The sequence below is a fragment of the Microtus oregoni genome, unplaced genomic scaffold (genome assembly GCF_018167655.1).
Source record: "Microtus oregoni isolate MIOR12 unplaced genomic scaffold, Mior012 000022F_ref0000154, whole genome shotgun sequence".
Taxonomy (NCBI): Eukaryota; Metazoa; Chordata; class Mammalia; order Rodentia; family Cricetidae; genus Microtus; species Microtus oregoni.
Genome location: NW_024543081.1, coordinates 32787619 through 32813598, shown reverse-complemented (window position 1 = coordinate 32813598; position 25980 = coordinate 32787619). Strand labels below are relative to the sequence as shown.

The window sequence follows — 25980 nt, the reverse complement described above, 5'->3', positions numbered from 1 at the left end:
AGGTACTATGTGACCTATCAGCAATAAGAAGAAAATATATACATACACCTAATATCTCTTGAGCAAAGTTTCTGGAAAGACACCTTAAGTCTCAAGAGCAATAGGCTCATCAGACGACTGTAGCCCAAAGCTATGATAGCCAAAGGTCATCTTCCCAGGCAGTAGGCTCAGCGAGGGCAGTCCAAGATCTGCTTCCTTACAGACGTTTTTACTCTATTTTGAAAACCTCATTTAATTTTTATTTTATTATGATTTTCCATTTATTTTCACACATGAGAAAAGTACAGAGAGATTTACAACAAGCAGAAGGTGGGTATCCCAGACAACGAAGAAAATCTCTGTTGACAGACTCTTGACACTGAATGCTGAGAGAATATATTTCTGTTGTCTTATACACTAAATGTGGGACAATTTGATCTGAAACGAATTTTCAACTTCGTACAGCACTGAAGTGTTATTTAAATTGTTAAGTTTCTCTCTGCAAATTAAGTTAGTATGCTAAGCACTCAGGAGAGCCACACATAGTAAGCACTAGATAAACAGTAAGTGAATTTTGGAAGAAAAAAAAAAGATTTCCGATGTCAATGTATCTGGTTCTTGACAGCTTTGCTTTTCTAGATTGTAACTGTAGACTGGAAACCATAAAATGGGAGTTTCTTGTAAATTTACACAATTAAATCACGATGACTATGGCAAAAAGAACAGAATATTTAGCTAGGGGGTTCTGCGGAGCCTAGAAGTTCTAGGAAAAGAACTCTGTAAATTCTCAGCATACTTGTCTTTTTGCTTCTGCATTAGTTGTTTCTATAAATCCCTTATTCTCTAAACGCGATTTAGAACGGAATGCAGGAGGCAGGCGCTCTCACGAGAAAAACACTTCCGTTGTCTATTTGAGCCTAGAGGCAGCCAGAGAGCAGGTTACAAGTTTCGTCTTCAGAAAACTACGACTCCCAGAAGCCTTTGGGTCGCAGGCTTGGAAGACGCCTCAAAAAGGGGTAGAGTCCAGGAAAAAACCGTTGGCCCATCCCATTGTCCTGAGTGGAGGGACCACCAGGGCGGATGTGGGCGATATGCATTCTGATTGGCTGTAACTAGGAAGGGTGTCCGCCGTGGGGTTGGTACTGTCATCGGGTGGGGGGCGGGGGGCGGAGACCTCGCGGTGGCCGCTCGAATTTCCCGGGTTGGGCGCGCGGAGCCTGCCGGGAAGCTCTCGGGACGGTTACCCACCCGGCCAGCAGTGGTCCCGAGTGGGGTTTCGACATGCAGAGCACTGACCTGGGCAACAAGGAGAGCGGCAAGATATGGCACCGCAAGCCTTCGCCGGCCACTCACGACGGGTGAGGCTGCGGGATGTGGGGACCGTCGAGGGGGCGGGTCTGCGGGAGGCTGAGTAGGGAAGCGTGGCGGTGGGGTGCCGGCTCCCGGGTTCTGACTCTGGCCCAGCACTGCTTCCCTGGGTTGGGACCTCAGGAGGAGCAAGTAGCTCCGGAAGCCGTTTAGGTTGCAGAGGCGTCCCAGGTTCTGGTCCTGGGTCCCAGGGAGCGGGAGGCAGGAGGAGGCTCTTCGATTTATGCAAAAAGAGTTTGCAGTTCTGCTAAGTGCCAGACTCCGCCTGCTTTGGCTTATTAATGACTGTTCCATCCGGGAAGAGACGCCAGGAGGTGATGGGAGCAAAGAAGGCAATGCACACCTGTCGCTCCTAAAGCCGAAGCTCGCCATCCTCAGTCATGCACACATCTGTAATGTTGAGAGCCTAGTGTAGGCTGAGCACTGTGGGACGGTGCTGGAACAAACCTAAGTTCTGCAGTTTGCACGGAGAAGTGTGTATTGCTGGGGCTGTCAACTATGCGGGGGCCTTCTACAGCGCCTGCGCTTGTTTTTATTCTGTTTAGAGCTGTCCGCCGGGTTTGAGATCCGGCCTCCCGTGTGACGTCAGAGGGAGTCTTTGCCCCAGTGATATATTTGTTTGGTTTCCCATGGTGCATGTCTTAGTGTTTCTGACTCCCTAGGCTTGTACGGACTTCGTGGTATCACTTTGGGTTCAAGGCTAAAGGTTTTTTTTACTCCAGAGACTTTTCTGTTTATCTTTTAGTTGCTCCCCCAGAAATCAAAATATGTGTCTTTGTAGGCTGAAAACGCAGTTAAAAGTGTTGGGTCAGCCACTTACTTAACCACCTAGCCACTTTGGTTTCTGGTGGTTGTCCACCCTTTCTTTATTAATGCGATTGACCCACCAAACTATTGAATAAAAAATATGGTCAATAATGGAGATTCTTCAGCGTTCTCATTTCCAAACGTGGAGTTTGTTTAGTAGCACACTCTGCTTCTCTGGCTTCTCTAAAATGTCGGAGAATTGTAGCCAACCTACCATTTCTTGCTGTTACAATCCAGATACAATCTTGCTGCTGCATATCTAGGTAGGTATGTAAGATGGAAAAACAAAGAACTGGTTATTTATTAATGTGCTTCTATGAAAATACAGCTTTCTTTTGCTTCATTTAAATTAGTGGTTCTCAACCTGTGGGTCAAACGGACCTTTCACGAGGGTCACCTAAGATCATTGGAAAACACAGTAGATATTTACGTTATGATTCATAACAGTAGCAAATTTAGTTATGAAGTAGCAATGAAAGTTATTTTATGGTTGGGGTCCCCACAACTTGAGGAACTGTATTAAAGGGTCACAGCATTAGGAAGGTTGAGAACCACTGATTTAAACCAATTGCTGGGCCAGGGAGCTGGTTAGGTAGGTAAAGATGCTTGCTGAACACATCTGGCTGCCTAAATTTAATCCCCAGAGTTCACGTATTCCAGCTTCCCGCCTGCTGCTGTGTTAAACACACTGACTAAAAGCAACTTAGGACAGGAAAGGGTTTATAAATGGCTTATGTTTCCAGATCACAGACCATCACTGAATGAAGTCAGGACAGGAACGTAAAACAGAAGCTACGAAGGAGCACTGTTTGCTGGCCGGCTCTCTGGGTTAGGCTCAGGTAGCTTATCTGAAATACAGCTGAGGACTCCCTGCCCAGGGAACGGTGCCACCCAATCAAGTCAGTCCCCTGCAGACATGCCACAGACCGGTCTTATGAAACCCTCCCTCAGCCGAGGCTTTGCTCTCAGATGATCTAGGCTTGTGTCAGATGGACAAGTAAAACTAGCAGGGGTGCGCACAACTCTCCACGTGAGCTGCATGGCGCACACACCCTGCACATTGGCAATAATTACATTTGTCAAATAAAAAAATATTGCCGTGAGTTGAGAGAGACAAGGATGAGTCAGAAGACGTGTGAAGTAGCTCCAGGTTTGCCAGCCGTATCCTCAGAGCAGGAAATCAGCCCTAGTCCCACTCTGGTAGCCTGAGCACTGCCCTTGGTGACCCAGTTGCATTTGCTCTACCGTTATTTTGCACTTGTTGTTTGGTTGGTTCTTTGTATTGGTTTCGTTTGTTTCATTACATTTATTTGTTTGTTGTATTGCATGCCACAGTATACATGTGGCAGAGGACAGCTTTGGGGAGATTCTCACCTCCCACCATGAATGAGGGTCCTGGGATTTGAACTCTGGTTGTTAGGCTTGGCAGCAAGCACCTTTACTGGCTGGGCCATCACAACAGCCTGGCTTTCGGTTTTTGAAACAAGGTCTCACTTTTAAGCCCAGGCTTTGCTGGAACTTGTGATCCTTCTGCCTTGGGCCTTCAGAGTGCTGGGATTTAAGGTCCTTACCATCATTCATTCTTTTTTCTTTTTTTTTTTTTTTCTCTCTTAATTTTTATCTTATTTTGTGGGGAAGGTTACCAGGACAGGAAAATGAACAGAATGGAAATGCATGATTTGAAAGACACAAAGAATAAATAAAAAAGAAAGTTAAAAAATGAGCATTGTGGGGCTGGAGAGATGGCTCAGCCTTTAAGAGCACCGCCTGCTCTTCCCGAGGTCTTGAGTTCAATTCCCAGCAACCGCATGGTGGCTCACAACCATTTGTAATGAGATCTGGCGTCCTCTTCTGGCCTTCAAGTGTACATGCAGATAGAACACTATACAAAATAAATAAATCTTTTTTTTAAAAAAGAGCATTGTAAGAATTTTTCTATGTCCCCAGTCAATCTAAAAAGCTATATATTTAGATAAACATGCAGAAAAATAACTTTTTTCACTGCTGAGTATTCAGCCTAGGGCCTTGTATGTATTAGGTAAGTGCTTCACCAACGAGCTACATAATACTCAATCCTTGATGAAAATATGTAATATATATATCAGTTTATCACACTTCCATAAGGTCTTTTTTTAAATGAGATTTAATTTGTATTAAAACTCTTCTACAAGAAGCTGGAGAGAAGGCTCAGGGCTTAAGTGCATTGGCTGCTTTTACGGAGATCCAGGTTTAATTCCAGGTATGCACTTGGTAGCTCACAACCATCTGTAACTCCAGTCCCAGGGGAATCTAGCATCCTCTTCTGGCATCTGCAGGCATGCATGAGCAGGGTGCTCAGACATAGATTCAGTCCAAAGACCCATACACATAAAACAATTTTTGTTTTTTGTTTTGTTTTTCAAGACAGGGTTTCTCTGTGTAGCTTTGAGGCCTGTCCTGGCACTCGTTCTGTAGACCAGGCTGGCCTCGAACTCACAGAGATCTGCCTGCCTCTGCCTCCCAAGTGCTAGGATTAAAGGCCTGCACCACCAATGCCCAGCTTAGTAAAACAATTCCTAAGAGATTCAAAAGATAAAATCTTCATGATAAATACTATTGTTGAAATAAAGAAGGGAGTGCTGGCCAGAGGGCACAGAAGGTGAGGGAGTTTGCCACCAAGCTTGACCTCTTGAGCTTAAAGGAGAGCACTGATTCTTACAAACTGTCCTGTGACCTCTACATACGTGTGCACGCTCACGCATGCTCATGGACACACACACACACACACAATTTTAAACAGGAAGGGATTGTACTGGTTCAAGACCAGAATGAGTTGGCAAGCTTTGTTCTAGAGAAAAGATCTCACTGTGTGGCCCAAGGTACGTTCAAGGCCTGTGCTTCCACCCCCACCCCCCACCCCAGTCCTGGATTATAGGTGTGCACCACTGTGCAACCCAACCCTATATATGTGTGTGTGTGCGTGTATCATTTTGTGCAAGCTTTTTTCTTATATATTTGGTGCAATTGTAGATGTCATTTCTCTCTCCCTGTCATGTGGGCCTGGGGGACCAAACTCAGGTCACCAGGCGTGGTAGCAAGTGGCTCTGCCCACCGAGCCATCACTCTGGCCCTGTGCTGTAGGTTTTATAAACAGTTTTTTGGCAACTATGACACAAGAATCCTCAAAAAATAGTAAATTTAAACAAATATTGCTATACATCCTTCACAAAGTTTGCCCATGAACGTAGTGTATGATTGTTAACAACTATGCCAAATAGAAAAGTAGAGTAGGAGAAAGTGATCCATGTTCCTGTTCTCTGCACACACCTAGCAGTATTTATATGTGTGTGTCTTTTTTCCCATTTTTTGTACACCTTTTCTTTTGCACTTTTATTTTAATTGTATGTTTGTGCTTGAATTTATATATGAGCAATTTAAAGCCATGGTTAATATGTTTGAATTTTCACATAACTTTAACACATGCTATGTGTTTCTATGCAATAATATTGAAGAAGTGTGATTCATGGGGATTATGAAGAAGCAATTCAAAGCACTCCACAAGCGTGGTAAGAGTGTTTTGCATGGTGAAGTCAGGTGTCGGAATGCAGTGAAGAGCAGGTAGACCTCACAGTACACCCGCTAGGGGACTGTGTAGTCTCTTAGAGGTGGAGACACAGCTCATTTAAGTCATTTTGGAGCATTTTATATTACAGAGACAAACTCTTAGACCTTGCTGCCTGTTCACCATAACACATACTGTTTGTATGTTTATCTGTGAATGACAGGAGGACAGGAACCTTGTCTATCAGTTATTCCTAGTGTCTGGTTTCTTCAGTTCTGACAGTAAGTCTTAGGATAATTAATGAATAAATGAATGCTAGCTTTCATAATGAATGGCTTTCTGAACTGTTTAGAAGTCGTTATAAGACGGACTCCAGGGAAGCATAGGCAGGCAGGAAGCCCTCATAGAACCCTATGTGTAAAAGCTGGTATGTGATATAGAATGTAACATTTAGATTGATGTGTTTTGGCAGAATTATAGTGAACATCGTTCACAGCACTTCTGAATACCATCCGAAAGTTTTGCGGTTTTTGAATGTGGCTTTTGATGGCTCGGGCAATTCCTTTATTGCTGGGGACCACCAGGGAAACATCTATGCTTTTGACTTGCATGGAAACAGGTAAGCAGGTGCTTTTGGTATGGACCTTTCCATTTAGGAAGTTACTGACCGTTGACTAGTTCGTTACCTACCACTGATTTACAGAGCACTACTGAGTTCTTGGGAAGCTACTGTCAGCCCTGATGAAGGATGGAGGAAAGGAGGAATAAAGATTTTACAAAGTCTCATCATGTCCCTGGTTGGCCTTGACTTTCTGTAGTCCTGCCTCACCTCCCCATTGCTGGCAGCCACCATCCCGACTGCTTGTTTTTTCCTTTCATTAAAAAGAAATTATATTGCATTTTATTTATTTTATGTGTGTCTGTATGTGTGTGCATGCACAGGTCAAAGGATAACTAGCATAAGTTAACTAGCACGCCTTCCACCATGCGGGTCCCAGGGACTGAAGTTGGCCCGTTAGTCATTATGGCAAGCACCTTTACCCACTGAGGAATCATGCCAGCTCTGCTTGCTTTTTTCTTTTATTTAAATTTTTTATTGCTGCTAATTTATTGTTAAGTTCTGGTACTTCACTGGGCAATTTAGAAACTTGATTTCCCTTGAACGGTTTTGTTGTGGTGTATAGATCTAAGAACCACAAAGAATTAACACTGTCCTCCTTGCTCTTCCATTTAGTGCAGAAGCAACTAAGTAGGCTCGGTCTCTTAAGTATCCATGCCACGAGGCAAGGTGGGAAGGAAATCACTGCAACAGTCTTCTTATTGTCCAACACAATGGTCTCTGCAGCTTCTTGTATATAAAGACTAAATACTTCCCTCCCCTCTTCTCCTAGGCCTCAAATTAGAGCTCTGCTGTTTTACCCACCTCCCTGATCCTTTTATCCCTGTCTTCTGGCCTCAGCCAGTGCCTACCCTGTACTTTGTGTTGCTCAGGCACCTGCCCTGGGATTGTCCTTCTGTGCTCTTTTAATAATCTCATCCCCAGCAGAGTCTTGAGTGTTTACATGACCAGATATCATGTACATGCTATAAACTCAGATTTTACTTCTAGAAATTACTCAGTGCTTTGCTTTCTGATAACCACTAGCTGCCTGCAGCTCTTGAGCTTCAGAAAGTGACTAGAAAGATCCTGAGTGTAATGCTGGCATACACATTGGAGTTTGAAGGCTTAGTGTAAAAAAGAAAATTTGATTATTCAGGTTTTGGATATTAAAATTAATTGTATCTTTTTCATTACTGTAACATAGCTCCTAGAAAATTTTGCTTACATATATGGCCCGTGTAATGTATTATTTTGGGGGGGGGGCAGCATGGCTCTAAAAGTTGTCCAGGGCCTTTGTATTCAACATCTTTAAGATAAGATTTAAGATTCCCTATTCTCAGGCTCATGCCCTTTTCCCTTTGCTCGGAAGCTTAATATTTTATAAATGAAATTCTAATTGTGTGCCAAGCTCTTGTAAGAACTACTGTGTATTATTTCATTTGATCACAACAAACTCTTAGGATTCCTATTCTTGTCTTTCTTTTACACCTGAGAAACTCTGATTCCTTCTCTTCCCCTGTGGTTAATGCATCCCAGGTCTCTTTTGGCTTGACATAGCCTCCTCTGTGTCCCTTCCACTGTGTGATTGTCTCTCTGGCTGATGTCTTCTCTCTGGCGCTCACAGTGACCTTTCTTCTCAGTCCCTCTGTCTGTCGATTGCCATTGCTTCTGTAAACATCTTCCCAAAGACATGGCCGATTGTAATTCTGCTATGCTGAATTTACAGAGGCTTAACAATGGCTTCCCAATTATGGCAGTAGACTCCAGTCTCGTTAGCATGATTCCTGAGAATCCTAGCCCTGGCATTTTCACACGATAGGAAGGCCTTCATCGTTCACAGTGGGTCTCTCAGCCCTTCCTATCTGTTTTGGGCCCACCATTTCCTAGGTCTCATTTTGTGCTCCAAGGACTCCACCATTGTAAAGTTTATGATCACCGGTGGAATTTCTGATTCTAATGCAGCTGTTTCTTAATAGGTTTGCTCTTGTTCAGCGAACAGCACAAGCTTGCACAGCTCTGGCCTTTGATCTTCGCAGGAAGTCTGAGTTCCTTGTGGCATTAGCTGACTATTCCATTAAATGTTTTGATACAGGTAAGAAGTTTGTCTTTTGAAGCAGAATAAAATGTAGGCTAACAGACTGCGAGGCCCTTACCCGTCTGTGTAGTCTCAGGAACAGTCGGATCAAGAACATCTCACTTCAGATAGCCACAGTCTGGGGTCCAAGGGACAACTAGCTTCGGGTTAGCTGCTTCTAGAGTCAGGGTTTCTAATAACCTTCTAGAATACTCAGGGGAACTTAGGAAAGTGTTGTACATGTGACTGACTGCAGTCTTATATAGCACGTTCATTAGAGCCAGCCAGTGGGAGAGATGCATAGGGTAGGATCTGGGAGGCTTCTAAAAGGATGTGTCTGTCGTCTTCAGTGATGAGTTCCCAGCATCAGCATCAGCATGCCTTGACTTTGCCAGTTCTCGCTGAGGCAGGCAGTTCACTCGAGCTTTGTTGTCAAGAATTTTCATTGAGGCTCCTTCACACAGACTTAACTGACTGAATTATTGTGCATGTGTGAGTGTGAGGGCAGTCTGACGGTGACATCTCTCACCCCATTACTGCCAGGGTGGAAGCATTGCCTGTGTGGATGAATTCCTTTTCCAGTTCTCCCGCCTTCCTGATGCTCAGTCTGCTAATGTTGCTGGTCTTTGTGGTGAGACCAGCCCCAACTCTGAGGCCTTAACAGAAGCCATTTATTTGTAACTGAAGGACGACTGAGTAATGAAGATATTCCTATCATGTGGGAAACCCCAAGAGTTTAAAGATTACTTCCCATGAATACAGACAAAAATGAGACCTCTCTTTTGAGGCCAAATTTCTTACTATACAGTTATCCCCCAAAACCATGAGCAAACAAATAAACAAAAACAATCCCATGAATCTCATACCACATTACATATATTTTTAAGTTGACATTCTGGAGGACTGTAGACTAAACCCTTTATTCTTCAATCGTAAGTGAAAAGAAAACTATTTTAATTGTATTTTTTGTTACTAATATCTAAATAACATGGTATAAAATATTTAGAAAGATATAAATATGACTGTTAATACTAGTAACAGTGAACATTTTATTGTATTTATTCTTTTCCAAGGACTGTTTTCTGAATTTATATGTTCTACTTCATTTTCATTCTAATAACTCGCTGAGATGGATATCGTCATCACCATTTTGCAGATGAAGAAACTGAGGCAGCGAGCTAACTTGACCAGTGTTCCAGGATTCTAAAGTAAAGCAGCCAGAATTGGAACTTGGAATGTCTGTACTGCACTCCACCTGCAAATAAGCAGGAATAATTACCTTTTTTAGTAGTGCCTAGAAAATCCAGCCAACACTGCTGGAACAAAAATTGTTTAAAAAATTATATGCTTACAGTTAGCTTCTTTGGATGCCACCATTTTCTTCTGTCTTAGCTCCATCTTTTTATAGCCTAGTCTCTCTCATTGAACCTGACACCCCATTTAAGTTCCTTACTTCCTAGTCACCTTTTCTTTGTTTGTGGCAAATCCTGCTTTCTCACAGAATCCATTAACAGATGAATGACTCTTGTGACTCTGGTCTCCAAGGTCCTCAAGCCCCCACCTGCCTCCCACTTCTCAGTAGCATGTAGAACTTGGGGTTGAAGCTGGAGAGATGGCTCAGGTGGTGAAGTGCCTGTTTTGAGGCATGAGGACCTGAGTTCAGTTCCCATAATCCTTATTTTAAAAATCCCAGCATTTGGGAGGCAGAGGGAGGCAGATCTATTCCAGGCCAGCCTGGTCTACAAAGTGAATTCCAGGACAGCCAGGGCACAGAGAACCCTGTCTCTAAAAACCAACCAAACAAACAAAAAAACCTTGGGATTGACCAGGAAGTCTGCTGTGAGAGCAGGTCTCCTAGAAATGACAGGGAAGCTACTACACCCACGATACCTCAGCAATATGGCTGCCTGAAGACCTGAGCAATGACAACACCAGACGGGCTGTCCTGAAAGGGATGTATCACGGGCTCCACCCTAGAGACAAAGAACTGAGCGTAGTTGGCCAGCTTCTAGTTTTCTACTCAACATCAGGAAAGAAGAATTGCACTTCATATACGAGGGGAAACTTCCCCACCATAGGCAGAGAGGGGCGATACTGAATCGGAAGCAGTGGTTTAAGTGGAGCTTATGGGAAGCTCCCAATGTGGTCGCCCCTTCTTCATTTCACTGCGGAGCCACAGGAAGAAGTGAGAACAACCACAGTCGGCTGCTGTTTCCCTCAGGAGCTGTTGCTCTGTCTTCAGTTCTGACCTACTTTGTTTCCTAGATTTACATCTCGCTTTCTTTCTCTCCTCACTTCCATTTTTCTGGGAGGAAGAATTTGGGTCACAAAAGTAATATGATATTGATGATTTAGAAACATTCAAACAAGTGTGAGAATAAAATAAAACTCTCATTTAGTTACTCAGTGGTAATTAGCATGAGTAGTTTTGCTGTTTTCTCTACCAGACTGTATTCTCTGTACACACACACACACGACTACCTCAAAGCCAAAACTCTTTTTTATTTATTTGTTTGTTTGTTTATTTGTTTGCTGTACAGCCCCCACTGACCTGGAAGTCACTGTGTAGCCCAGGCTTCAAGCTCAGAGCTCTTCTGCTTTAGCCTGCCATGTGCTGAGATTATGGCCACAACACGTGTGGCCCAAATTCATCTTAATTTTTATTTTCTGTGTGGCTTGTTTCACTTACTTCTTTTGAAATAGGATCTGTGTGGTCAGAACTGGCTTCATAGTCACCATGTTGTCCAAGCTGACTTCAGGCTTACAGTCATCCCCCGACTCACTCTTCCAGGTGCTCCCAGGTGACAGATGTGTGTCACTGTGCCTGGCAAAATTAATTATTTAAATCAATTGTTTTAATCTAAGCGTGTTCTTTGTGCCTCAGACTATTTGTAAACTGCAACATCAAGCTGTTACCATGTCACAGTACCCAAGCTCTAGTGTCCCGCTGAGGCTGCTCGTAAGCCCTCAGCAGATATCATGAAATTTCCATGATTATATGTTGCTAACACTCCTGTGGTAAATGTTAGCCGCAGGCTGCCAGCTTTGCCATTGTTAAAGGCGATGCCTTTATGTCCCTGTCCGTTAGTTGAATCAGTCCTTGCATGGTGTTTATGTATAGTGTTTTACTAATCCTTGAGTGACACTTTACGAGTAACAATTTCACTGTCCCACAGTCACCAGGGAGCTGGTTAGCTGGATGAGAGGGCATGAGTCGTCAGTTAGTTCCATCTCTGTGCACGCGTCCGGGAGATACGCCATCACTACTTCCTCAGACACTGCTCAGCTCTGGGACTTGGACACTTTCCAGAGGAAAAGAAAGCTGAACATCCGCCAGTCTGTGGGGATACAGAAGGTCAGCGATGGTGGCTTGTGCCCTCCCACCGGATGTTGGTCACGGGATTCGGAGGGGACGGAAAGTACTGATTCGTTGTATCTTCAGCCCAGGCAGAGGAGTCGGGTTTAACTGTTGCTTATGGTTATGATCAGAGCACTGAAATTTTTCTTTTAAATTATTATAGCCATGAAACTTCCATGTTTAAGTGGAAGATTTTAAGATGTTTTAGTTTAACCCTTTTCCAGTTTTGCTATGAACAGCTCTAAACATGCAGCAGATTTATAAAATTTCCTAGTGAACATGGGTACCTGTCATCTAGAGTCCTTCATTAACATGTGTTCTACTGTGCAGTTTGTTACACGTTAGTGTATGATTGATCATCTGGTCATTGATTGTTGTTTATGTGTTTTAAAGTAAATTTAAATTTAAATGTGAACATCATTGTACTTAAGTACTTAAGCCTACACATGTTTACATATGAAATGTTTATACACTTTTGGTGAGGGTGACAGATGCGAATGTGTGTGGCCTGTGGGGTCATCTCCACTGTTGCCTGGGGAATTTTCATCATACCCTCTTTTTTCTTTTTTTTTCTCCCACAAAGAAGATGAAGTGTGCTTTTTATTGAGGATTCTGTTTTTGTTTTTCGAGACAGGATTTCCCAGTAGCTATGGAGCCAGTCCTGGAACTGTAGATCAGAGTGCTGGGATTAAAGGTGTGGGCCACCACCGCCTCTCTCTCTCTTTTTACATGTCCAACATAGTAAATTGAGTCTATATCTAATTGAATCTTCCATGATGGAAGCCCATACAGTGGCAATGATCAAAGCTGTCCGTGCAACACTGTGTTCATTTAATTAATCTAGGTGATTTCCACTAATATTTGGGTTCGGACTAGCTAATCTTAACCAAACGGTAAGTCTTAGATAGTGGACCCAAATTTTTTAAGGAGTAAGCTGACCAAAAAATATAGCTAACATTCTATTAGGCATCCAGAGGGAAAACCAAAATAAAGCAGGGCAATCAGCCATCAAGGCCCATCAAGTCATTAGCATATTAATCCCCAGAGTGACTAGTAGCCCATGAACTGGGGGTTGGGTACAGGAGATTGGCATGCTCAGAACAAGCCAGTGTTAAGTACTACATACACAGACACTAACTTGAAAGTCCATTTGGATATAGCCAACGATCACATGTATTGAATTCTTTTTATTTTATTACACTTCTTATGTTCTTTTCTCAGTTCATAATTATATAGACATGTAGTAGGCTACTTTGCAGGGTGCATTATCTCCTGCCCTCAAGTCGTCATGTCCGTCCATGGATAGTTCCGATATCTTTTTACTGTGGTTTGGTTTGTCTATTATAAAACTCATATAAACTGAACTATTTGGTATTGACTTATATAAGGCCTGTTTTATGTATTTTATTCCTTTTATTCACTAACTAGCGTCCCATGTATAAATATACCACCTTTAAAAAAGATTCATTTATTTTGCTTTCCATGTTTAATATTTTTTCTCTGATTAGCTCAATATTGTTTTTGTAGTATCTGTGTCTCCTGTGAGATTAATTGCTTTATTTAGGCTATGTTGTAATGTGATGCTGCTTTTATTCTCCTCATTATTAACATGAGCAGCTAATAGTGCACGTCAACCAAAAATTTGTCATGCGGTCTCCATGGAAATCCCAGAGTTCTCTAGTGTGCTTTTGATAATTAAAAAGAAGATAGAAGTTGCAGGCAGCGTGTTCATTAGGGATGGGAGCCAAATGTCTTAGTAGGTCTTTCCCTCTTTAATTGCTTTAGCACTTAAATTGAATTTTAAATCCCAAAGCATAAAGAGGAGTGGGAGTTGACCCCTCAGTGGAAATGGCTGTGGAACATGACAGGAGCCTCCTGCTCTTAGCATGGATGCCGACATGAACAGTGCTGGCCATCTAGGCATTTAGTTAAAATGTCTCCGGATTTTAGTAAGTATGAGAATTCAGTTAGAGAGGGAGAAAGAGAGAGACAGTGTGTGTTAGTGTGTGCTGTGATGCATGCATGTAAGTATATAGTAAAATAATAGAGCACCGTGGTCTGTAAGTTACCAGCAAACTCTTTCCAAGAGAGATAGTTGGGCAAACAAGGTGGCTCTGCAAGAAAGTCCCTTATCACCAAGCTTGATGACCTGAGTTTGATCCCTGGGACCCACAGGATGGAAAAAGAGATCTGATTTCCGCAAAATGTCCTCTCACCACCAAGTGTGTTCTATCACATATATGCACACACAAACACATGTGCATGAAAATAAATACAATACAAAAGGAAGTTATGTAGCCCTTTAAAATGGAACATTCAAAAATATAAAATAACCAGGGATGCAGTCTATGCCTGTAATCTCAGCCTTCAGGAGTCCACAGGATTGCTGCAAGTTCAAGACCTTAGAGTGGTGGATCTCAACCTGTGGGTCGCAGCCCCTTTGGGAGTTGAATGACACTTTCATAGGGTTTGCATATTAGATATCCTGCCTGCAAGGTATTTACATTATAGTTCATAACTGTAGGAAAGTTACAGCTATGAAATAGCAGTGAAAATAATGGTCAGGGGTCACCACAACACAAGAAACTGTATTAGAGGGCCGCAGCGTTAGGGAGGTGAAATGGATTAAATATTCTTGAGAACTCTGAGAGAAAGAGGGAAAGCAGAAAGGAAAGGTGATGGAGTTAGAGAGAAAGCCAGGAAGCCATGCTGCCGAGCCCTCTGGCTTCCTGCATATCTGCATCGCTCCCTCTGCAGACCTGCCACCGGCATGCTGCGCGATGACGTAGCCAGACACCCACCAGATCCCAGCAGGAACAGGACTGCTCTCCAGAACTGGGAGCTAAATACCTAGCCAACAGTATCTTGTCATGGCAATAGAAAATGACAAATACAGAAAGCTTAGAGTTTTCATACGCCACAAGGAAGCAAGTCTCACCCCCCGAGCTCAATTGTCCCCCTCCCGTGCATCTTGTTAATTTTTTTGAAGTTTTTTTTTAAGTACTTAATGTTGTCAGGAGATGACATTATCTAAATAATAATGACATGTTTCATTAGGAACAATTTTATAATCATTAAAATCTAGCAATTAAAATCACAAATCTGGTAATGAATAATCATGCAGGCAATAATCTTATCACAGCTATTCACCTAAAATAGAAGTTGATGCTCATTAACTTTTAAGCCTTTGCTTCTCCCAGTAGGAATAAACTTTATTACTTTTCTACAAAAAAAATGACTGCTAATTAAAATAAGAATTTTCCGAAGTCATTTTTTGACACCAGTTTTGAAAGTGTCTTAATGTGTTCATTATGGATTATAATATATTCATTGCCAATTCTTGCTCTAAGATCATGTTATAAATCTTCTCACATAGTAAGTCTGTATCAGAAGGTCCAGGGATGGCCTGTGGCAGTGTGCGCCCAGCACAAGTCAGGAGCAGGGCCCTTCCGATTGGGCTCTGTTGGCATCTTAGGTACTTTGGTTAGACTTTTACATGTCTTATCAACAATTACCTTGACTTTTATGCTTCATAGTACTTTATATACATGTTTATGTGTGGCATATATATATAGAGATAGATAGATAGATATAGTGTGTGTGTGTGTGTGTGTTTGTGAGTTTTATGCAGATGAGTCCAGAGGGTTATATTGAGGCTGTCAGTGATCAATTTCAGTATTTTGGGTTTTGTTTTGGGGTGCCAGGGATGGAATTCAGGTGCCTCTGGCATGCTAGACAATCACTCTGTTGTTGAGCCACAACCACACCCCTAGCCCTAGCAAAACCTTTATATTCAAAAAGAGACATTGGTTAAAGCTTATGTAACAGACAAGTGAGAAGTAGAATAAAAGATGCCATAAAAACAAACAAATAATAAACATTTTCAGCTCTGCTTCCACCTTCAGTTCTCCATCAAATAAGTAACGTGTCTAATAAAATGTGATTGTGTATACACTTTCATTTCACGGAACACGTAGTATTTACATTTATCGTCACTTTTCCAGTGGTTCCCAGAGGACTTATAGAGTAGTTGACTGGTTTGGGAGGGATGCTATTAAGGCCTTTGAGGCATGTGGAACTCTCTTGTCTAGAGAGACCGTGACAGAGCCTTTCTAGGCTTCCACTAACATGCAGTATTCTTTAGCGTGGTTAATGTTTTTGATAGTGTTCGTATGAATACAGAGTCGGAATCCCTGAACCATGTGGGTGTTCTGAGAGAGGCATTGTTGAGCAGTTTTGTTGTATGAACATGGCAACATGCTCACACAATCCAGATGGTACAGGTCAATGGCTCTGGATGTAGCCATGGAGCATGTGAGCAGGAAGTGTCTGAGGTTGCTGCCAGTATGAAGCTGCTTGCTCAGAAAAAGTGGGAGGATTATCCGAAGTGGTGATTAAAAGTGGAGTAGATGTGTGAACTGGAAACAGTCATGCTTATTATTACCGTGTTAGGCCCTGTACACTATTGCGTATTTACACTGAATGCAACTGGCATTGCAGGTTTGTTTACACCAACATCATCATAGACGGTGTTTGTTTGTTTGTTTATTTGTTTGTTTTTGAGACAGGGTTTCTGTAGCTTTGGAGCCTGCCCTGAAACTAGCTCTTGTAGACCAGGCTGGCCTCGAACTCACAGAGGTCTGCCTGCTTCTGCCTCCCGAGTGCTGGGATTGAAGGTGTGCGCTACCACCACCTGGCATCATAGGCATTTGAATAGTGAGCTGTGCTACAGCTTTACAACATGCTGCTAGGTTCTGTAGATTTTCATCTTCATTGCACGTATGGGACAATAGGCAGGTGACTATAGTTCGTAAATACATGTGTAATTATATATGTATATAAGTATGTTCATTAGTGTAAAACATTTGATTCAGCGGTATCTAATTTTCATCAGATATCTAATTATTAAATATAAGCTGACAAATTTTAAATTGTTATTTAGAATTTTATGTATTTCATCATTGTAGTCAACTTTTTAGTTGAAAGGGTTTGGCATTTATTTTTATTTATTATAGCTTATGAAATACTGGTATTATACTATCTTATATTAAGATGTATTTTCTCAGTGTTAGAAGAGATCAACTTAAAAGAAGAAAATAACTGTGTAGTTTTAAATTTAAGAGGACTGTGTGAACCCAGGGTGAAAGGTGACCTTCTCTGTCTCTAGGTTTTCTTTCTCCCATTCAGTAACACAATCCTCAGCTGCTTCAAAGACAACTCCATCTTCGCCTGGGAATGTGATACTCTGTTTTGCAAGTACCAATTACCAGCTCCACCTGAAGGCTCTAGCATCGTATACAAAGTGTTTGCCGTGACTAGGTAATGAGCATTTTTAAGAAATTTAGTTTCTATTTAAAAATTCTAAATTTCCATTCAGGATCTGGGGGAAAATCCTTCAGCTTTAGATGTGATCTACAGACCTTTGACTTGACTTTATCATGCAGACTTTGGTTTTTCAAGACAGGGTCTCTCTGTGTAGCCCTGGTTTTCCTAGAATTAGCTTTATAGACCACACTGCCTTGCCTCTGCTTCCCAAGTGCTAGGATTAAAGGTTTGCATCACTACTTACTAGCTATTGTGCAAACTTTTGATTATATATAAAAATGGAGAAACTTGTGGACTCATCCGATTGACAGTTGTCAGTCAGTTCTGGTCCTGTTTCTGTCTCTGACCATTTCTCTATTGTCTTGTTTAGCAACAAAGCTTACATGAATCATTTTGTTGGTAAACATTTCAGTGTGTATTTCTACTTTTGGGGAACATAACCATACTGTTGACTGAGGTTTCTGTCCTGCCCGGCATGATCAGTAGACCTCACAGCAGACTGCAGGCGAGCACTGATGCACACGCCCACTCAGTTGCTCTTGGTCCCTCACCGGGTTTGTATTTTTAAATGTAGAGATGGCCGAATCTTGGCTGCTGGAGGCAAATCCAACCACTTGCACTTGTGGTGTTTGGAGACCACACAGCTCTTCAGAATCATCCAGATGCCTACTAAGGTCCGAGCTGTTCGCCACCTTGAATTCCTTCCTGACAGCTTTGATGCTGGTTCCAATCAGGTTAGTAACAGAAAGAGCCAGCTCCGCTTCCAGACCCATGCTGGCTCTGTTGTTCAGGTATTTCTCTTTTTTAATCATAACTGTTCTTTGAAAGTTTCCACATTTATACAAAGTATGCTAGCCATGTCCACCCACACTACCTCCCTCCAGCTCCCCATAATGTCCCCACCCCACCTGCATCCCAGCTTCATCTTCATCAGCTCCTATACCACCTATAGCATGATTGACACAATTCCAAAATTTTATGTATTTTTGTGTGTGTGTGAGGAATCTAGAGTTGAAGGAAGAATTCAAAAACTTGTGTTCTTTAGTACTACTGATAAATAATTGCTTTAACTTTAAACTGACAGTCACAGTCATGAATTTTAAAGTTAAATTCATATGTGTTTCATGTAGTTTTACACACACATGTAATATGTAAGCACATGGGTATCTTGCAAGTAGGTATTGGAGGTAAGCCCCATCCCGTCTCCTGTTGTGTAATCATTAACTCCTCCCCTGCAACTGCTGTTATATATAACATGTTTTCTCTCTACACAGCCTTATACCTTTTTTCTTCATTTGGGAATTATTCTATATTAGTACAAAATGTCTTTCATGGATTCATAATATTTCATATTTTTCTTTATCTGTGTTTAAATCAGATGTGTTTAAATAATTTCTCTGTTATTGGGCACCTAATATATTCTTAGGCCTTTTTGTTATAAATGTTGCCTCACCAGATAAATTTTCATGAGTCATTTTTCATATCCTATTTGTAGGATAAAAATCCAAGAGTTGAAGTCATTTCACAGAGCATCTGTAACTAGGACAGGGTCTTTCCAAATTGCTCTCAAGAGCAGCCTGCGTCTTCTGCACACATGGAGCACTGTGCCCTGCAGGGAGCCAGTGGAAGAGCTTTTCCTGTTACCACCGTGCAGCGACACGACAGGGGAAGTCGTGTGGTTATGGGTTGTAGCCATGACCCCAGGCCACAGGTGCAAGAGGCTTACCCAGATAATGCTTTCAAATCATATGACTTAAATTTACATTATTTTCCCATTGAAGACCAGCTTCCTACTACTAAAACCCATAATCTCAGTCTGTTCTCCAAATATCAGTTAGAGCGGCTGGAGATTGGCAGGGAGTGGGGAACCTTCACCAAGAGCACATGTGCTTCGTTCCTGCCGCTGACAGCCAGTGTGGAGGTGAGGGTCAGTGTCTGATCCTGTGTCTCAGTGGAGGTGGCCTGCCTGGGGGAGCCAAAGCCTTCCATGGTTTCCAGGAGTGTACTCCATACCATGTCAGAGTGAGTCAGACACATCCACACGAGCCCTCATTGGTAGTTTCAGAATGCATAATGGCTCACTGAAGGTTGAACTGCCCTCTTAGAAATTATATAAAATGAATACATTACTTTTAAAATATGTTTGCATGACACACATATAAATGTACACACTTATAGCTAGTCTCTCAAATGTTACAGTTCCGTCATTTCTGTCTACTCAGGTTCTTGGTGTGCTGAGTCAAGATGGGATTATGAGATTTGTCAACATACAGACTTGTAAACTTCTCTTTGAAATTGGGAGCGTCGAAGAAGGAATTAGCTCATCAGTAATTAGCCCACATGGTCGGTACATAGCATCTATTATGGAAAATGGAAGTCTGAACATATATTCTGTTCAGGCTTTAACACAAGAAATAAATAAGGTATGTCCTCCAGTGACTGACCCTGCTCTCTGCACGTCAATATTGTATCACCAAGGAGGAAATATTTCCTCTGCTGTTTTCTGACTTGTTTAGGACACATTCCCTGGCTCTGAAGAGCTGCATCTCCAGCTCTGATTTCTCACCAGGCTCCTTTTCAGCTTGTGCTCCCCTCTTCACTGTCACCCGTAATCTCTTTTCCATCCCGCTCTTTCTTCCCACCTTGTAGGTTACAACCCTTGGAGCGCTGTGGCCATTTCTGTTTCTTTCCTGATCCAGTCTCTGCTAAGCCATAAGATTTCTTAAGTTTGAGATATGTCTCTAGCTACCATCTATCATCTAATCTATCACCTAGCTATCAATTACCTATCGTGCATCTATCCATCATCTCTGTTATGCTCTATCATCTTATCTGTCAAGCATCTTATTATCTGTCTGTCATCTATTTGTTAATCTGTCAATCATCTGTCTTTGCTACCTGCAATCTATCTTGGTCTTTATTAACTAATTCTGAGTTACAGTAATTTAAACAAATTTCCTAAAATCAGTCTTCAGTGGCTATTCCTTCTATCAATCCATCTTCTACATGACATTTTTATAAAATAATGTTCTCTTCATCATTTTTTATAATAAATATAAATTTTTTTTATTTTGTGCACATTGGTGTTTTGCCTGTGCTTATATGTCTGTGTCATGGTGTCCAATCCCTTGCAACTGGAGTTACAGGCTGTTCTGAGCTGCCATAAATGCTGGAAATTGAACCCAGGTCCTCTGGAAGAACACCCAGTGTTCCCAACTGCTGAGCTGTCTCTCCAGTCCCTCGTCACTTCGTGATTTAAAATGTTTAGTGTGTGTGTAGGCACATGTGTGCCATGGCATGTGTATGACGGTCAGAGGACAGCTCTCAGGCGGGGTTCTCTCTAGCCGCTACATGGTGGGATCCAGGGCTAGAACTCAGGCCATCAGACCTGTGGAGAGTTGTCTCTCTCCTCTGAGCCACTCTTCTGTCTTATGATTTCTTAATATGATCTCGATGCATTCATTCCACGCTCGTTTAATACACTTGGCCCCACCACAGTTGAGTAGGACAAGGCCTTCACTGCTTTATCTCTCATGCTACAATCAGAATGTCTTTCCGAGTCTGCACAGAATCATGAGTTTTGCATTTTACATTTTGGGTCTTTGTGTTGTGATTTTACTGTTCTATTGACCCTCAAGAATAGTGCTCAAGCTTGGTCTGGTTTTTCTTAAGCACAAGAAAGCTGTGTTGTGCCTTAAGGAAAAATATATATCCTAAACTCGTTTGGGCGTGAGTTCTAGTGCTATTAGCTGAGAAGTCAGTAAGGTATTTTTTGGTTTTTGGAGACAGAGTTTCTCTGAAGCTTTGGAGCTTGTCCTGGAACTAGCTCTTGTAGACCAGGCTGGCCTCGAACTCAGAGATCTGCCTGCCTCTGCCTCCTGAGTGCTGGGATTAAAGGCGTGCGCCACCATCGCCCGGCCAGTAATGTATTTCAAATAAGGTATCTTTAAGCAGAAACACTTATCAAAGCAAGGTTATGTGTTACAAGTCAGTTGATGATATGTAAATGAGGCTTCCTAACTTTTTCCTGGAATCAGTGGTTCTGTTTCTACTAATTCAGTACTTGGGATAATTCTATATAATTATGTACTTGAAATGACAAGACTCATCTAATAGATGTATTCATGCATGTGTGTATTTGTGAGTATGTATTTTCTATCATATGGAATTATCTGTTTCTTATATATAATCTATAGTATATAAAATATGCCATTTTAGATGCCATAGTTCTGCTTTTTTTGTTGGAACATTTAATGTATGTATATTAAGTGCTCCCGCTGAGCGTCTTTAGCCTGTTCCTTTGATTTTCCACTACCGACTAAAGGAGGTGGAAAGAGACTGAGTCACCTCCTGGTGCTGCTGTGCGCCCAGCCCACTGAGAGCACAGCGAAGGAAAGCTTGCTCCAAAGTGGAATCGTGTTTTACTTTTTGGGCACATTGCCTAGAGTCTCGCGGCTGTTGCAGCTGCATGAATGTCTAGCCACTTTTCCTGTTCAAACCTTGACTTACCTGTGCCCCGTTCTCCCGAGTTTTGCTTCATTTTCCCGTCATTAGAGAATTTCTGATGTGATTCTAATGAAGTCAGTGAATTCTTACGTATTCATTACAGAGAGGAGTCAAATTCAGTCCCATGTCCAGCTCTAGCCTTGGGGAGATTGTGCTTAGAGCCAAGAAGGAGGCCCCAGCAGGGGAAATAATTTCAGAATAGAGGCTTAATGAAAACTTAGAATGAACTGAAACTAAAGAAAGAACAGTTCAGCAATATTAAAGATGACCATAATTTGATCAATCATTTTGATGCTACCCCGAGATGAAGAATTACATCATGGAAGGGGGCACTTTAGAACTTGGCCTGTGTGACCTTTTTGCTCATTTCCTTTGAATAAGGAAAATCATCTGATTTCAAAAGGAGTGCCATTTATGAAGAAAATGTTCTAGTGAGTCATTTCAGTTTAAGTAAGTTGATTGTAAGATTTTCCCACTCGAGAGCCCCCCAAAAATGAGCCCTTGGGTTCTGAGTGGTCTTGCCTAGCTGCCCTCTTAAGCAGTTGATGCATTAAGTTGATGCCGTCGCTGTGCAGACCACAGTTTTTGACCCCACGCAGTGCAGGGGACCCAGTGCTCCCTCAGGATTTGCACCTGAGCCCTGAGCCTGTTAGGATGCTCTCCTCTGCATCCTCCCAGGACATATGTCTAACCCTGCCTTCTCTGTGTCATCGTCATGTGTCGGTTCTATCATGCAAGTAGAAAGTGGTTTGGCATCATGCTCTTTCAAGACACCTTTTTAAAATAAATTCTACTTATTGGTGTTAATCATGTATATTTATTTATTCTTAAAGGAATTTGGCAGACATATGCTGTATACAAATTAAAGCATGCTATTCAAGTAAAGTTGATGAACTATATATTAATAGGCCTACTTTCCAAGGATACCCCCTGTGGCAGATACGTATAGGAACATAAATACATGAGCCTTTTTTTTTCCTCCTCTTCAGCCACCTCCTCCCTTAGTCAAAGTGATTGAGGATTTGCCTAATAATACACTGAGTTCCAGTAATCTTAAGATGAAAATGGTGTCAGGAAGAGTACAGCGGCCAGCAAGATCTAAAGAGAGCAGAATTCAAACGAGAATACTCAAGCAAGACCTGGAGGGTAACGTAGAAAACAAAGAGGTAAGAATTCATTATAATTCGACTCCAGCTTACTGTGACCCTGCTGTGGGCTCAGCTTGTGATTTCAGGGCTGGTGTGTGGCTGGTGATAATGGAGCTGTGGTAATCTGAGTGGAGATGTGCTATAGCAGCCTACCACGGTGGCACACACCTGCAATTCCAGCACTTACAAGGTAGACGCAGGATCCTGAGTTACATAGTGAGATGCTATCTAAAAACAAAACACAACAAACCCTAACTAACAACTGGGTTCCATCTTTGGAACCCACACAGTAGAAAGAGAAAACCACCTCTGGCAATCGTCCTTTTATCTTCACCTGTGTTGTGGAATGCACTTGCATCTTCACATATGCGTGTGCTAAGTAAATAAATGTTTCTAAAAGATGCTTTAGGTGTAAAACACATGCAGTAAGAAAGTAGGAAAGCCTGGGATGTAAAATATCTTGTGAATTGACTTTATATTGATTATGTGTTAAAGTGGGTTATGTTGGGTTAAATAAGTTATATTATGAAATTGATTTTTTTCCTGTTTCTCTCTACTTTTATTAATGCTCTTGTTAGAAAATTTTAGATGCTATTTGTGACTCGTGTTGTATTTTTATTTTTTTATTTTATTTTATTTTATTTTATTTTTGATTTTTCGAGACAGGGTTTCTCCGTAGCTTTTGGTTCCTGTCCTGGAACTAGCTCTTGTAGACCAGGCTGGCCTCGAACTCACAGAGATCCACCTGCCTCTGCCTCCCGAGTGCTGGGATTAAAGGCGTGCACCACCACCGCCCGGCTCGTGTTGTATTTTTATTAGTGCTGCTGTAAAGGTTATAACGGGAAAAACAGGAAGCATGCTTTTTACATGGCCCCTCTAGAGTCTGTCACTGCACAGCCAATAGTAGGATCACTCTGGGAGAAAGTTCAAAATGTTTTGTTTTTTAAAATTAAGTGTATGTATGTGCGCACGAATGTGAACTGGTTGAGATCAGGACAACTTTCCTTCCACTGTGAGTTCCAAGGGTCAGACTCAGGTCACCAAGCTCGTGCAGCAAGCACTTTTGCCAAAACACTGAGCATCTTATTGCCCCATGTTCTTTTCTCAAATGGTTTTCCTGTTCTTTTTTAACTGTTTTATCTACAAAGCATATATATTATTTTGAAATAGAAAGAAAATATAAATCTTCATAGAAATGTTTAACATTATCTTCAAGGAACTTTTTTATTGACAGTAAAATGCACATGTAAAGTACACAGTACATTTTCAGCAACTGAATACACCCAGGCTGGCAGTACCCACATTAAAGAATGGACGTTACCACTCCCTTCTAGACTTTGTCCTTTGCCTCAGTGATAATACTCTCCTTGCTGGGGAGGGTGAGTATTGGAGAGACCTTTGCATTACACATATGTACTAAGTATGTGTTCTGCCTCATACCTTAGCTTCTTGATGTACCATAGGTTTGTTTAGTAAATACTGCCAGTTTTCCTAAGCCGTTGAAGTAATTCATATTCCTAACACAGTAGAGAGAGAGTTCTAGTTATCCCATGTCTTCAGCAACACTTGGTATTTTTCACATTAATTTAAATAATTTTTATAAGCATTTCAATTATAAAACTTACATGTATGAAAGAATGTATAAAGCAGATTCCAGGTGTGTTGGTTGGTGTCTTCCTTTTTGGTGCTTTGTTAGAGGGGCAATATGAGTAACTGTCATATGCTTTGTATGGCTACACTGGGGAGGTAGGAGAGAGGAAGCATGGATGGAAGGTCTAGGGACATGAATATTTCTGTATATTTCATAATACTGTATATTATGTTTAGTTCTGTTGGGTTGTTTGAAAGAGGAGCTTCCCTGTAGCTCAGGCTGGCTTCAAACTCGTGACCCTGCAGCCCACTCTCTGAGTGCTAAGTTGCCAGCATGTGCCCCCTGCCTGTCCTGTGCCTGTGTCCTGAAGTCTGTGGTCACTGTGGACTAGACTGCCGTGTTGTGTTGTGTCCTGAAGTCTGTGGTCACTGTGGACTAGACTGCCGTGTTGTGTTGTGTCCTGAAGTCTGTGGTCACTGTGGACTAGACTGCCGTGTTGTGTTGTGTTCTGAAGTCTGTGGTCACTGTGGACTAGACTGCCGTGTTGTGTTGTGTTGTGTCCTGAAGTCTGTGGTCACTGTGGACTAGACTGCCGTGTTGTGTCGTGAAGTCTGCGGTCACTGTGGACTAGACTGCCGTGTTGTGTTGTGTGGCGGTCACTGTGGACTAGACTGCCGTGTTGTGTCCTGTTTCACAGCTGTCACTTACCGATGCAATCTTTTTGTAGAATGAATTGTCCGAAGGATTAAATAAAAAACGTTTGCAAATCTTATTGAAAGGCTATGGGGAATATCCAACAAAATACAGGTAAAACTCGGATTCTTCCATTCTAAGTCAGTTTTATTCAAAGCAGGGTTTTTTTATTTATTTAAAATTAAATTTTTGTTTCAGAATGTTTATTTGGCGTTCTTTACTACAACTGCCTGAAAATCATACTGCATTCAGTAGCCTGGTGGATAAGGGGACTCATGTGGCTTATCTCAACCTTCAGAAGAAATACCCCATCAAAAGTAGAAAGCTCCTGAGAGTATTGCAGAGGTACGCTCAGCGCACTGCAGCCGTGCATGGGGATATGGGACCCAGGAACTGCGCGTTTTCCAAATCCCCTTCTTACAAAGTATCGCTTGGCCCTTGTCTGGTATGTAGGACTGTTTTAAAAACAAAACATACATACATCATGTATGGATGTTAGTTTGTGCCATGTACCAGAAAATCCTACTCTCTCTGGTAATCTAAAGGAACAATGCAAAGTAGTGGAAAGAGCTTGGGGTTTAAGACAGAAGACCTAGAGTGGACTCTTTGTTCCATCATTTAATAACTGATAAAGGATATGTCTTTCCTCCCACATCCTTACATTTTTGGCAGGAAATGGAATGGGAGCTAATCACCCCAACACTGAGATTATTGGGGTGTTTGAAGAGCGTGTCACTCGGGATGTTTACAGCAGCATCTGATTCGTAGTAGACACGTGGTAAATGCTAGTTGTAAGCCCTACGTCCAGCTGCAGCCCACCCCTGCATGGGGTGGAGCACAAAGCTGGGAGCTTATGTAAAACAGGGGAAGGTTGCTTTCCAGTCACTGTATTGCACAGTTTTCAAGGGTGGACTTTGTAGGTGGCACTGTGCACATCACAAGGCTAAGCGTCTTCACAAGCATCTTCATTGCTAGGTAAATGTGGATTT

General features: G+C 42.0%; 1 protein-coding gene across 3 annotated transcripts in view; it reads left to right on the top strand.

Annotated features, from left to right (window-relative positions):
* The first annotated feature begins 1172 nt into the window (after positions 1 to 1172).
* Tbc1d31 (TBC1 domain family member 31) overlaps positions 1173 to 25980 on the top strand; it is a 45782-nt gene continuing 20974 nt past the window's right edge. For 2 of the 3 annotated variants that reach the window (XM_041672559.1, XM_041672556.1), the window contains exons 1-10: positions 1173 to 1337; positions 6168 to 6314; positions 8273 to 8388; positions 11547 to 11725; positions 16896 to 17047; positions 17628 to 17787; positions 19276 to 19476; positions 22549 to 22725; positions 25026 to 25105; positions 25190 to 25336. In XM_041672559.1, coding sequence (XP_041528493.1) covers positions 1261 to 1337; positions 6168 to 6314; positions 8273 to 8388; positions 11547 to 11725; positions 16896 to 17047; positions 17628 to 17787; positions 19276 to 19476; positions 22549 to 22725; positions 25026 to 25105; positions 25190 to 25336 — 1436 coding nt within the window. In that variant the 5' untranslated portion in view covers positions 1173 to 1260. The remainder of the gene's footprint in view (positions 1338 to 6167; positions 6315 to 8272; positions 8389 to 11546; positions 11726 to 16895; positions 17048 to 17627; positions 17788 to 19275; positions 19477 to 22548; positions 22726 to 25025; positions 25106 to 25189; positions 25337 to 25980) is intronic. The other variant, XM_041672557.1, reaches the window with a different exon arrangement.